A 15044-nucleotide genomic window follows, 5' to 3' on the forward strand; every position below is an offset into this window, starting at 1 on the left:
TTTGACTATCCTGCTTGTTACTTCAAAGAATTCCAACAGATTTGCCAGGCAAGATTACAGCCTATTTTATCATGTTCCTCCAAGTACCCTGAAACCTCATTCTTAATAATTGACATATAAACATCTTCCCAACTACTGAGTTCAGACTAACTGGTCCATAGTTTTCTTTCAACTGCCTCTCTCCCTTCTTGAAGAGTGGAGTGACATTTACAATTTTCCTGTCTTCCGGAATCTAGTGATTCTTGAAAGATCATTTCTAATGCCTCCATGATCTCTTCAACCACCATTTTTAGAACTCTGGGGTGCACACCATCTGGTCCTGGTGACTTATCTACCTTCAGACCTTTCAGTTTCCCAAGAACCTTCCCTCTCGTTATGGTAACTTCACACACTTCATGACCCCTGACACCTGGAACTTCCACCATACTGCTAGTGTCTTCCACAGTGAAGACTGATGCAAGATGCTTATTCAGTTTGTCCTTGATTTCATTGTCCCCCCAATATACGCTGCTCTACATTCACAGGGGATCCTGCAAATGCCAGCCATCCTGAGATCATCTTTGACCTGCATAAGCTGTGATTTGCGCTCCTTACGTTTGGGTTACACAGAGAAACTGTCGGTAACAGAACACTGCATTTGCAGTGGCTGTTGGATTGACTTTGATAGCACAGAACTACTGTGCCACACCAACTTCTTTTGGTACCACCTGAAGAAGGAAGCCATTGAAATAAAAGTGGAGGAAAAGAATTTTACCAAAGATGAAGGTCTCACTCTAAGTAAGAACTAGCATTCGATTGTTGGGACAGTGGAAACCTGATTGGATGAGGTCTAGCCAATCAGGAGGGATGGAAGATGGGGTTATAAATACCACCAGACTAAACATGCTCAGGCATCATTCCTGATGAATATGGCAGAGTTTGTCATTGTAGTGTTAATTAACTTTGTTCTACAGGTATCAATTTTATCTTAAGGTCACTTTTATATGTAGAATAAATTGTATATATTTTTTTCAAAATAAATTATCACTTTATCAAGTTTATAATTTTAAAATAATGTTTTCTAGCCACCAAAACCTGATGACTTGAGTGTCGTGTGCTTTACAAGTGGAACAACAGGTACTTCCCAGATCTGAGAGCTTTCTTCCATCATAGCTTTTTCCTTTAACATTATGATTGTAATGAGAATAACACATATCTCATGCAAGGAACAGAAAGGAAAATGTGCACCTTGTCCTTTAATCCCAAGCACCTGATTTTGATCTCCCCAAGGTATTTACCGAGCCCTGTCTGACATAATTTGGGAATCTTTCTTTCTAGAAAGGCATGAAAATTGGCCGTGATATTTGATGATCTGCACTGTTAGAAGTTATCTTCATGGGATTTTAGCATCTCAGAATATACTCTTTTTAAAAAAAAAAATACTGCCAACTATTAATCAGTTTAAGTGCTGTGGTGAACTACGTATACCTGTCTGGACACGCCCCTCCCCCTGCTGACTGCTCCTGTGGCTCCTCCCACAGACCCCGGTATAAAGGCGATTGGGGACACCGCCCTGGTCTCAGTCTCCAGGATGCAGTGTGGTGGTCAATTGCTGCTTGTGCTTTCTTCCAGCCAATAAAAGCCTATATCTCGCCTCATGTCTCCGAGAGTTATTGATGGTGCATCAAGTACTGACTGCAGTATTGAGCTACTTTGGAAAGAGTTTCCTCATGAATCTTTTCCCAAGTAACTCACAAATCTTTACAACTTATTTCTTTTTAAATAACCTCATTTCCTGAGTCTTATTTAGTCAAGCATTGGGGACACAATTGGCAGAAAAGAAAATGGTGAAGGATTTCAGTAGGTCAGGCCGTGTTTATGGAAATGAATAAACAGTCAACGTTTTGGGCTGAGACCTTCATCAGGACTGAGAAGGAAGGGGGATGTTGCCAGAATAAAAAGTGGGGGGAGGGCAAGGAGGCTAGCTGGAAGGCAATAGGTGAAACTGGGTGGGCTGAAGAGGAAACCTGATGGGAGAGGAGAGAGGACCGTAGGAGAATGAGGTGGAGGAGGTGACCCAGGGGAAGTGACAGACAGTGAGAAGTGAAAGATCAGCATGGGGAATAGAAGAGGTTTGGGAATTTTGTTTCACCAGAAGGAGAGATCTAAAGTCATGCTATCATGTTGGAGGGTACCTGGACAGAATATAAGGTGTTGCTCCTCCACCCCAAGGTTGGCCTCTTCTTGGCACAGGAGGAAGTTCCGCTTGTGGCAGAGGGAGCAGAGCTGGGTCCACCACAAATTGGCAGAAGTCTCATCTTCCGTGTCACTTCAAAGAAACTGCAGATGAAGGAAATCAGAGATTAAAAACTGAAAATGCTGCAAAGAGTCTGCAGGTCATGTGGAATTTGAGCAGAGAGAAATGGTTATCATTTTAAGTCTGGAATCTTTGAAGTTCTGAAGCTTTATTTTCCATAGATGCTGCCTGACCCACTGCCTGTTTCCACCATTTTCTATTTTTATTTTAAATGGATTGTAATTTCCTGATATGTTGAGCATAAATTAAAATAATCCACCTTGATCGATAAAAGATGATTGCATATCTTAACACAGAGGTCTCAACCTGGGGTCCACGGACCCCTCGGTTAACGATAGGGGTCCATGGCACAAAAACGTTGGGAAATCCTGTCTTAATGGATTTGAGTACAGGGGAGTGTGATCCTGTGTAAGTAATGATTTTTAATTTGCATGTAGTAAAAGATGTGTAATGATTGATTTTGTATTTTCTGAACCAGGTGACCCTAAGGGAGCCATGTTGACTCATGGAAACGTTGTGGCGAATTCAGCAGCATTCTTCGAGATGATGGGGGTATGTATAATGAAATTACAGAAGCTAAGGTATGAGCAAATGTTGCGATTCCAGTGGTCAAAGATAACTTTGCAAAGGTATTTTACAGAACTGATTGAGGCAAACATGTATTATGCTTCAAATGGTGCTCTTTGTTTTCGTGCATTTTGCATTTTTTGCTTGTCCTTTGGTGCACTAGTTCCCTATCTAACTCTCTTGTGTTTTTGCATTACTCTTTAAACTCAAGTACTTTAAGATAGGAGAGATGGAGACAATACTTAAAATGTAGAAAGAGAAGTAAGAATGTGCCTTCAAATGGTAAAATGTTGTTAACATTTTTGTTTAACTTAGACCATAAGACATAGGAGCAGAATTGGGTAGTTCGATCTATCGAGCCTGCTCCACCATTTCATCATGGCTGATCCATTTCCGTCTTAACTCCAATCTCCTGCCTTCTCAATGTAATCTTTCATGGCCTGTCTAATCAAGAACCTATCAACCTCAATCTTAAATACACACAACGCCTCCACAGCTACCAGTGGCAACAAATTCCACAGATTCACCACCTTCTGTCTAAAGAAATTCCTCCTCGTCTCTAAATGGATATTCCTCTCTTCTGAGGCTGTGCACTCTGGCGCTAGACACTCCACTATAGGTAATTTATGTCTGTCTTGTGAACGTTGTGTTTTAATGTTATGTGCCTGTCATAAAGCTGCAAATGTTTCATTGCGCCTATGCACACAAATACTCCTGCTTTAGTACACATGACTTGACTGGAAAATATCGCATTAAGTGTGATTGGGAGTCTTCTTAAAGCAGTTATTGCATACTTGGGAAACTCAAAGGGGCCAGAAATTCTTCTGTGCTGCAACGTTCTTGTTTCGAAAGGTGGCAAATTGCTGCTCTAGATTTCAGTTCATTGATAATGTGTGCTTGCCTGACCTAAAGCAGATTGCTTTTCAATACTTAAGTTTTGTTTGTTTTGGGTAAAGTGTTGAATCCATAAACTTCATTGCTAATAGCTGTAGTTGCTATTATCAAACTGAAATTCCCAATTGATTAATTTTCCTTTGAAGAATCTTGTGCTGACACATCTCGCCAGATGCTGCTTAGTTGTATTGTAATGATCTCCCTTTTTATTTATACAGTCCACCTTTGTCCCCAGCAGTGATGATATTTCGATCTCCTACCTTCCCCTGGCACATATGTTTGAAAGAGTGGTGCAGGTAATCATATCAACTTTCTGGCAATTTCAAGGGCAGAATTAAACTTACTCCTGCAAAACAAGTGGTCTTGATATAAGAATGTTAATTTTGGGCAAGATTTTGAGGTGTGAATAATTTGGGTTTCTAATTTAATTAAATTAAGAGTCTCCATATTTTAAGCCTCAACATTATTACGGTGTCCCAAGAATGACCTGCTTGGCCTCTGGTGTAGTGGCATCCGCACCGGACGTGGAGATGAGTGGTCCCAGATTTGAATCCAGCCGGCTCCCACACGGTTTCTGTCTGTGCTGGGTTGAGCATCAAGCTAGCAACTCGTCCACGTAAAAAAAAAACAGAGAAATGCTAAAGAAACAGCAAGTTTGCCATCCAATGTACCGCACTGCATGGAGATGAACAACAACAAGAAGAAGAACCTGGGACAAGCAACTTGCCTGGATGTAATATTAAATTTCTGGGCACTATTATTTTGGAAGACTTCTCCTGGACACAGCACTTAAGTGCAATTATAAAGAAAGCATGCCAGCATCTCTACTTCCTCAGAAGTCTGCGAAGATTCAGCATGACACCTAAAACTTTGACAGACTTCTATAGGTATGTGGTGGACAATATATTGACTGGCTGCATCATGGCCTGGTATAGAAACACCAATGACTTTGACTGGAAAATCCTACAAAAGGTAGGAGATTCAGCCCAGTACATCATGTGTAAAGCCCTCCCCACCATTGAGCATGTCCACATGAAATGCTGTTGTAGAAAAACAGCACCCATCATCAAAGATCCCAGCCACCCATGCCGTGCTCTTTTCTTGCTGCTGCCTTCAGGTAGAAGGTACAAGAGCTTCAGGACTCGCACAACCAGGTTCAAGAACAGTTACTACTCCTGAAACATCAGGCTCTTGAACAATAGGGGATAACTACGCTCACTTGGCACATCATTGAGATGTTCCCATAACCAATGATCTCACTTTAAAGACTCTTTAGCTTGTTACCTCATAGTGTCATTTATTGCTTTTTTAAATATATTTGCATTTGCAGAGTTTGTTGTCTTCTGAACTCTGGTTGATCTTTCATTGATCCTGCTATAGTGACTATTCTATAGGTTTATTGAGTATGCCAGCAGGAAAATGAACCTCATGGTGACATGTATGTACTTTGATACTAAAATTTACTTTGTAGGTAAGTTAGTTATTCACAGGGATCCATTAGTTTTAAAGTGAAATAATGTAGTTATTTCATATCATTGTTTTTATTTACAGTAGCTTATGGTTAAGACGCAATTTATTCATGGGATCATGGTGAAAATAGCTTATTAAATGAATTTAATTGTATTGTCAGACAGCACTCTACTGTTGTGGTGCCAAAGTTGGATTCTTCCAAGGTGACATTCGACTGCTGCCAGACGACATGAAGACCCTTCAGCCTACAGTCTTTCCTGTTGTGCCTAGACTTCTGACCCGGCTCTACGATAAGGTCTGTTCCTTTTGTAGAAGGTAACATGGACAAAGCAACACACACAAAATGCTGGAGGAACCCAGTAGGTCAGGCAGCAACTATGGAAATGAATGAACAGGTGATGCTATGGGTCAGGACCCTTCTTCGTGACTGGAAAGGAAGGGGGAAGATGCCAGAATAATAAGGTGGGGGAGCACAAGGATTTTCACTAGATGGTGAGAGGTGAAGCCTGTGGGTTGGAAAGGTGAAGGGCTGGAGAAGAAGGAATCTGGTAGGAGAGGAGAGTGGCCCATAGGAGAAAGGGAAGGAGGAGAGGCACCAGGGAGAGGTGACAGGTAGGTGAGAAGAGGCACGAGGTCAGAGTAGGCAATAGAAGAAGGGAGGCAGAGGGAATTTTATTTACCAGGAGAATTGACGTTCATGCTATCAGGTTGGAGGGTTCTCGGAGAGAATGAGAGGTGTTTCTCCTCCACCCTAAGAGTGGCCTCATTGTGGCACAAGAAGAGGCCATGGACCGACATGGAGAAGAAGTTGAATATTTTGTTTTTCAAGATGATTATCACAAGGACCTTACATTTCCCTTTCTTCACTTCCCCTAGCAATCTCCAATTAATGGCACAATTTTAGGTCCACTGGTTAGACAGAAAAGAGTATCTATCTTTGTAGGGGGCAATGTCTGATCTGCGTTTCAGCGTCACTCAGCTTTTGAGGTTTTGTAACTTTTGTTGCCTTTATCTAACACAACTAAGCTGATTTAAAAATATCCGATGTCTGGCAACTTTGAGGGGTTTTGCTCAGAAGGTCTCATGTTTCCAGTAAGTCTTATGTGAAGAAGCACTTTCTAACTTCATCCCTGAAGGATATAAGGCATTCCAGTTTTTAATTTTTGAAAAACTACAGGCAACAGTTTTCTGTCTCAAGTCCATCAAATCGTTTGATCAGATTAAACATCTGATTTAATCGTTCTTAATGTTGGAGCTTAGGATAACTAATTATAAATTATAATCAAATTGTAATAGTATGATTTGTGTTTACAGTTCTCAAAGATTAATACTAATTTTATCTGTGCTGAAATTTTAATATTCCAATTTCTGCATTTTTCAAAAAGCCCTTAAATCAGGTGTTCTTTTGCCAAAATTGCTCAGAAGAGAACAGCTTGGTTGAGTATTTGAAATATAGTTAGCTTCTCAGACAGAAAACCTTAATGCACTGCTGTCTGCGAAGAGCGTTCTGACCGACTGTACCATCGTCTGGTATAGCGGGCGGGGGGATCTACTGCACAGGATTGAAGTCAGCTGTAGAGAGTTGTAAACTTAGTCAGCTCCATCATGGGCGCTAGCTTCCATGGTATCTTCAAGGAGTGATGTCTCAAAAAGGTGGCATCCATCGTTAGGGACTCCCATCACCCAGGACATGCCCCCTTCTCATTGTTCCCATCAGGAAGTAGGTACAGAAGCCTGAAGACACACACTCAGTGATTCAGGAACAGCTTCTTCCCTTCTACCATCCTATTTCTGAATGGACACTGAACCCACGAACACCTCCTCACTACTTTTTTATATCTGTTTTTGCACCACTTATTCAATTTAACTATTTGATCTACTTGCATATATATTTGCTATAATTCAGTTTTTTCCCTATATTTTCATGTATGGCATTGTTCTGCTGCCACACAGTTAATTAATTTCACAACATAGGCCAGTGACATCAGATTGATTCTGATTGAGAAAGGAACTGTAATGGCAAATTTTATTAACTGCCTTTAATGTTTTCTCCTGCCATTTGAAATGGAAGTCCCCTGGTAAGTACATAGGATGAAGATTCACAATGACAATTATCGATGTGAAAATTGGCGTATTGCTTTGTGGCCGGTGTTATTTGCCTGAATATCCATATATCAAAAGTCATTTGGATACATTGCATTTGATCCAGTCTGCTCCTCACACTCTTCTGTCCCCTTCCCCAAGGTATTCCTACTACCACACTAGAATCCCGTGAATGCGGTGGAGACACTGCCACACCATTGAGAGCTGCCCAGCAACGCAGAATGGGTTAGGAGGGATAACTGCGATCTGGGCAATGGCTCCCAGAGTTCTCTGATACCCTTCTGTATGTTCACTGCTATCAAGCAAATGAACAAACAAATTCATAAATTAAAAACAGCTTAAGTCCATTCAGCCCCTTCAGCCTGCTCTGCATATTAATGAGATCATGAATGACCTGATCAAAAACTCAACTCTGCACTCCTGTCTGCCCGTGGTGACCTTTCACCTACACTTGTTAAGAATCCACCCACCCCTGTTTCAAAATATTCAAAGAATCTGCTCCCATTTGCCCTTGCTGAGGAGAGTTTCAACAACTCACATCTGTCCACCTGAGAACTTCAATTTAAATAGTGACCCCCTCCAGTTCTGGATATTCCCTCTGGAGCTCCACCCACCTAATCATTAATTATGCTTTTGATGGAGGTTTTTTGACCACGGGGCTTCAGCCAGCTCTCGCAAGAGCAAATCCATCTCTTTATTTCCCCGTATGATTGAAATTTACTTTCTCTCTCACTTACACTCTCTCACACAAACTCCCCTTGGATAATTTTGCCACTTGCCTGCACTGAGCAGTAATTTACAGTTACTAATTAACACATCAGCACCTGGGCCAAACTTGTACAGTCCCAAAGAGACTGTGCAAACTTCACATAGACGCACACCAGAGCTCAAATTACTGTAAACCCAGCTGCTGGAGCTCTGCATTAGCATTCTAACTGGCTGCATCACCATCTGGTATGGTGGAGGGGGGCATGTGGGGGCTACTGCACGGGATCACAGTAAACTGCAGAGAGTTGTAAAATTGGTCAGCTCCACCAAGGGCACGAGCCTCTGCAGTATCCAGGACATCTTCAATGAGCACTGCCTCAAAAGGTGGCATCCATCATCAAGGACACAATCACCCAGGACATGCCCTCTTCTCGTTGTTACCATCAGGAAGGAGGCACAGAAACCTGTAGGCTCACACTCAGCGATCCAGGAACAGCTTCCTCCCCAACATGCCATCGGACTTCTGAACGGACGTTGAACCCATGAATACTACCTCAATACTTTTGTTTTTCTATTTTTCTTGCTCTACTTATTTACTTTAACTATGAACTACAGTAAATATATAAACAGGTATATATACTTACTGTGATCCAGATTCTTTTCTCTCTATTGTCATGTTTTGCATTGTACTGCTGCCACAAAGACAAGTTTCATGACATATGCCAATGATATTAAACCTAATTCTGAAATCCTGCACCAACGCTCCATTCTCTCATCCAACCTGCTGGAATCCCTCAGGATTTTGTACATTTCAAATGTTCCCGTTCACTCCCATTTGAACTTGCCCTTCCCACCTTCAATGCATGCCCTGAAAAAATCAGATACATCTAATAAACAGAGGCGTTAGATGTAAACAACTATACATTCCAAACGTATTTTAAATACATGTGTAGAGTTCAAGGTGTTACTTTAAAACATTGAGTAAAATGCTAAACGAACACAATCACCTGCCTTTTCAACCCAGTTTGGTGACTGTATTGAAGTACTCACATGCCAGCTATGGCTGGTGCAAAGCTAAAGGAATCCTGGATAGCACAATCTGAATTTTTACACTATTTTTAATCTATTTAATAGACATATATGCCTACAGTAATTGATTTTTTTTTCTTTCTATATTATCATATTACATTGAACTGCTGCTGCTAAGTTAACAAATTTCACGACACATGCTGGTGATAATAAACCCAATTCTGACTTCCCTGACTTGTCTTGAATGCTCTTTTCTCTTCATTTTGTTGTGGTCTGTTGAAAATTTACCACACTGTTAGATGTTACAGAGAGAGGGGGTATTTATTATCAATTCATTGAAAACAGGTGCTCCTCCAATTTTCTACAGCAACCAACTGGGTGAGTTGGTCAGGTTATATGCATATTGTACCTGAGGAAAGTTAGTGTAGTAATTACAAAGTGGATGAATACTCTCAATTTTGGTTTTTAATTTTTAGTAAATTGTTGACAGGTTTGGGATTTTTTCTTTTGAATTGACATGATGCACAAAGTTTTGTAAATTGGCTCAAAAGGTTGTACTTTTATGTATTTTAAAGTTAGAAAATGAGACAGTAAAATGTGAAAGTAATTGTGGGAGCTGAATACTTTTTTAAGATACTGTATGTATCAATTTTGCACAGTACTGTAAGAGATTGAAAGTTGAAGTTGACCTCATTGCTTGAATGCATTGAGTTGTTTCTATTAACCTAACCTTATTACAGCTATTAAGAGAAATTATCTGTGCTTTCTACTGAAATGTACCTTTATTGAGCAGTCTTCCTTAATTCAAAACCAAAATATCTCTGGTTAAGTAATCCCGAAATTGTATTTATGGTGAATTTATTTTGTGTTGATCTATTTATCATAGGTGCAAGCTGAGTGTCAATCCCCCTTTAAGAAATGGCTGTTAAATATCGCTATAAGCAGAAAACAAGCTGAAATATCCAGAGGAATTATTAGGAATGACAGTGTTTGGGACAAACTGATTTTCAGCAAAGTTCAGGTATGTATAGACAGTTTATCTCATAATGGCCAGGGAGAATATAATTTAGTTGATATTTATCTGTTTATAGCAGTGGTTATGGTGGTTATTGGTTCCTGGATGGTGTTTTGGTCATCTCAACACAGCACCGAGCCATACAACTTTTTGGATGATTCGGATAATGAGTACACCTGCCTAAAAATGTTTTCTGCCAGGAAAACACCATGACAGTAATGCTTGCTTAGAGCTGCAAACTTTTATTCCGTAGCTAATTCACCACAGGGTTCATGGTAGAGTGAAAATTAAACTGCTGTAAGAACTCGGTGGGGAGAGCAGCATCTGTAAAAACAAAGTCAATATATTGGACTGAGACCCTGCAACAGGACTCAGTAGTCATTTTTAATGACGATTCCACCATCTGCAGTCACTTGTGAATTTATGGCAGAATAGCTACTTTACAGATGTCAAAAAGGAGTTTTGTAAAGAAAGGGAAATCCATTTCCGGAACAATCCATTACACCAAATGTATGTTTACCATGCTGAGTGTGTCCGTAATGAGGAATATTAAATACATAGATTTATCCATTATAAGAATAATGGAGCAGAATTAGGTCATTCCATCTGCTCTGCCTTTCCATCATAGCATCATAGCTGATATATTATCCCTCATTTAATTTTACAACAACTTCTGGTTACAATCTGAACCAGAGGGATAACTTCACTTGCCCCATCACTGAACTGTTCCCCCAAACTATGGGCCCACTTTCAAGGACTCTTCATCTCATGATCTTGACATTTGATGCCTATTTATTATTATTTATTTTTTCATTTTGTATTTGCACAGTTTGTTTTCTTTTTGCACACTGGGTGCCTATTAGTGAAAATTTCGAAAGGTGTTTATATACACCAATTCATTTGAGAATTTACAGTATGTAAAACTCTTGACAAAAGTCAGACCCTACAGTATCCACAGTCCTATATTGCCACTGGGCAGTGCATTGCAATATAATACAACTTCGTTAGATCTTTGACCAAATGCAGTTCTTGAAGTTCTAACAACTGAGGTCAATGGATGTTTCAGTACTGAAGGATGTGCAGACAGTACAGGGAAGTGGTGTTGAGGTAAATGATCAGTCATGATTTTATTGTGTAGTGGATTGTGCGTGAGAGGTTAAGTGGCCTTTTCCTTCTGTTTCTTATGATTTTAACTGAATGTGTGACTTGATGTCAAACTTTATCTGATAACTGTCACATGAAATATTGAAAGTGCTTTATAAGTGTAATCTGCTTGCATATGGATGTAATACATTAAACAGATCTTGCTAATTCCCTAATACCAATACAAATTCTGTTAAGTGATGCCTCATTGCTTATAAATTGCAGATTCTTGTTTAATCCTGTTGCGTGATTAGTTTCAATAAACATTTAAAATGTTTTTTCTAAATTGTTCTACCTACGGAAGGCTAACATTGGAGGACGTGTTCGGATAATAGTGACAGGAGCAGCCCCTATTTCCCCTACAGTTCTGACATTTCTTCGAGCGGCATTAGGCTGTCCAGTAGGTATCAATTTATGGTTTATGTTTTAATTGTTGATGTTCATTTGTTTTTACTTCAGATTTACATTCCACTCTGCAGATGACTTTTTAAAAAAATTTTCAGGCCTGCAATCATTTTGAACAATTAAAAGTTTCATGTAAAAACAGAGAAAACTTTATTTATTAGAATGGAAAGAAGAGGCTTCTTTTATTTTATTGCATTGAATGAATAAAATGTTTTAGATAATTACAAACATAGTTTTTAATTTTGAAAAATACAACTGAACTGGGATCCTGTATCTCTACTTTATCAATAGATTTTTGAAGGATACGGACAAACTGAATGCACTGCTGGATGTACCTTCTCGATGGCTGGAGATTCCACAGCTGGTAACTTGTCTTTTAACACTTAGTGTCCATTCTTTTCCTCTCAAAGAAGCTAACTAACATTTTTCATTTGTTTCTTCAGTCTGCACATCAATGTGGTATGTTTATTGGCAGCTGAATTTATAAATGGCTTACCAATGAACAGGGGTAGCTGCTTTCTACAGTGCCAGAAAAATGTGTATGGGTCTCACAAAAAATGAACTTTAGTATGTTCATGCATCACCTGCAGTTCAGTCAGATATACACAGTCATATAGCAGCATGAAACCCACCTGGTAAAAGGGCTGGAAAGAAATGAGCTGTCAGGAAAGAGCTGCTGAACAAGAGGGCAATTGATCAAGAGATGTGACCTGTGGATTGATGCTGCTGGGACACCTGCAAACGTTTTGGAAAGTGCAACAGAAGCTTTATCTTCCACAAATGCTCAGTATCTTTTTTTTAAATGAATAATTGCAAATTCGTGTAGATTCCAACTTAAAATCTCTATATGCTACATACACAAAATGCTGGAGGGACTCAGCAGGTCAAGCATCATCTGTGGAGATGAATAAATGCAAGAGATTCTGCAGATGCTGGAAATTCAGATCAACACACACAAAGTACTGGAGCAGCTCAGCAGGTCAGGCAATATTGATAGAAATGAATAAACAGTCGACCTTTTGGACCGAGACACTTCTTCAGGGTTGGAAAGGAAGGTGGGAAGACACCAGAATAAAAAAAGTGTGGGGGGTGGGAGAGGATAGCTAGAAGGGGAGAGGTGAAGCCAGGTGGTGAGGAAAAGTAAAGGGCGAGAGAGGAAAGAATCTGATAGGAGAGGAGAGTGGACCAGAGGAGGAAAGGAAGGAGGAGGAGATAGGCAGGTGAGAAGAGGCAAGAGGCCAGAGAGGGGAATGGAAACATTCTTTTACCAGAAGGAGAAATCGATATTCATGGCAATATACGCTACCCTGAATGCTAAACAAAGTTTCATGTACTCTGCTGTTTAAGTTCCATGTGCTTTTGTTTACTTTTTTTTTTACTATTTGCGTGATTTGTCCTCTTTTGCACTTTGGATATGTGGCAGTCTTTGCTGCTGTCTGGGAATTCTATTGCATTCCTTTGTTTTGTGAGTACCTGCAGGAAGGTGAATCTCAAGTTTGTATCTGACATGTATCCCTTGATAATAAATTTGAATTTTGAGATGGGTAACTGGTCAAACCAGGGGTTCCCAACCTGGGTCCATAGACCCCTTGCTCAATGGCCTTGGTCCATGGCATAAGAAAAGTTGTGAACTACTGGATCAAAGTGAGAGTCTGATATCTAACGAGGTCAACAAAACATTGAGGCATTATCTTGCAGGCAGTCTTTGCTGCAAATAAATCCAGCAAGCTGAAGGAAGTGATAAGGTCACATCTACTGAAGACAAAAGCAATTGGAAGACTTTTTCTTAAATCATTTTCTTCAATCAATGCAATAGATTTTGACAAACCTACTACAAACATCTTTGGATGAGTGATTCACTTGCCTGTGCACTAATTGACTAGGGGGAGAACTGTGATCACAAGCTCTCTTCGTGAACACTGATCTAAGTTATTTCTGTACTATTTTTCATTCCAGGCCATGTTGGTCCACCACTTCCTTGCAACATTGTGAAATTAGTTGATGTTGAAGACATGAATTACTTTGCTTCTAATGGGGAAGGAGAGGTAAAGAAAAACCTGTTGTAAACGGTTTTGATTCTTGTATATGAACACTTACTGATCATGTGAGCTCTTCCGTTCTAGGTTTGCATCAAGGGTACAAATGTATTCAAAGGTTATCTGAAAGACCCAGAGAGGACCTCTGAAGCTATAGATGCCGAAGGATGGCTCCACACAGGGGACATAGGAAAGTGGCTGCCGGTAAGACTATTTATCCCTGAAAACTTGTTCATTGTGAGTAGCCTATTCTGCTCTCGTGTCTGTTTGCATAACAGACTCTTAAAGGTCCTGTACTAAATTCATTGAGAAAGACTAATGTTTACTTTTATGGACCTATTTTATCTGGCATTTAACTGGAACAGGACAAATGGCTGACCATTGAAATGTACCTATTGAGTCGTCGTCTCTTTTTCTCCTTTTAGGAATTTGTCCAAAGTAGAAATTACATTGTTTGTAGTGTTATTTCTTTGTTAGGAAGGTACTTTTCAATGATGACTTCCCACATTTTGAACAAATTCAACTTTATTTGGTGGTGAGCTTAATTGTTAGTTTTGTTTGATCTAAAGTACAGTGTAAGAATCGGGACTAAGAAAATAATGAACCTTTCCCTAGTGTTTCCCAACTGCTGTGCAAAGGTCTTAGGCACATGTATATATAGCTAGGGTGCCCAAGACTTTTGCACAGTGCTGTATTTGGCACTGTGGATCAGAGTGAGTTTGTAAATCTAGCGGGAGCAAAGGATGTTGAGAATGGTGAAGGTGGAGTGCTGTGGGAGGTGTGGAGGACGGGTGGCAGAGAAGGGGTGCTGGGTTGAAGGGGGGGGGGGGAGTGATGAGGGTGCAGATACACCCTGGCCTGAGACACCAGACAAGGTCATTTGATTCCAAACAATTGATTTATTGATCATTACTGAATGGCTCTCTGGTGCTTCCTGCTTCCGCTCTCCCTTCCCCTTTCCCAACCATGATTCCCCTCTTCCTGCCCCTTTCCCACTCTCAGTTCACAATAGAGACCCATATCAGAATCAGGTTTATCATCACTCACATATGTCATGAAATGTGTTTTTTTTTTTGGCAGCAGTACAGTGCAATACATAAAATTACTACAGTACTGTGCAAAAGTCTTGGGGACCCTAGCCAAACAGCAACAAAACTACTTTTAATCAATAAACTCCTCAGGCAGTAGCAGTTTTTTGAAAAGAGATTTGACCTAAAGTTTTGTATTTGGTATTTGTCTTCTGCTCAGCTGAATTATTGCAGAGTCATTGCACCGGAGCTAATTATCTCCCAATGCGAAGGAAAAAGTTCTTTTTGTCTCAATCTGATTAATCAATTGCTTATTAACAAGCTAAGAAGCTTGTTTCACCTAGAACAAT

The 15044-nt window shown here is 40.0% G+C and overlaps 1 protein-coding gene across 1 annotated transcript in view; it reads left to right on the plus strand.

Moving 5' to 3' along the window:
* Nucleotides 1–15044, plus strand: part of acsl5 (acyl-CoA synthetase long chain family member 5) — a 52130-nt gene that overhangs the window by 28917 nt on the left and 8169 nt on the right. The window contains exons 9-17 of the mRNA XM_059947835.1: nucleotides 1065–1116; nucleotides 2775–2848; nucleotides 3976–4053; nucleotides 5388–5522; nucleotides 9954–10088; nucleotides 11530–11625; nucleotides 11922–11994; nucleotides 13587–13675; nucleotides 13754–13870. Of these exons, the coding sequence (XP_059803818.1) occupies nucleotides 1065–1116; nucleotides 2775–2848; nucleotides 3976–4053; nucleotides 5388–5522; nucleotides 9954–10088; nucleotides 11530–11625; nucleotides 11922–11994; nucleotides 13587–13675; nucleotides 13754–13870 (849 nt within the window). The remainder of the gene's footprint in view (nucleotides 1–1064; nucleotides 1117–2774; nucleotides 2849–3975; nucleotides 4054–5387; nucleotides 5523–9953; nucleotides 10089–11529; nucleotides 11626–11921; nucleotides 11995–13586; nucleotides 13676–13753; nucleotides 13871–15044) is intronic.

This window comes from Hypanus sabinus, chromosome 22 (assembly GCF_030144855.1).
Source record: "Hypanus sabinus isolate sHypSab1 chromosome 22, sHypSab1.hap1, whole genome shotgun sequence".
Classification (NCBI taxonomy): Eukaryota; Metazoa; Chordata; class Chondrichthyes; order Myliobatiformes; family Dasyatidae; genus Hypanus; species Hypanus sabinus.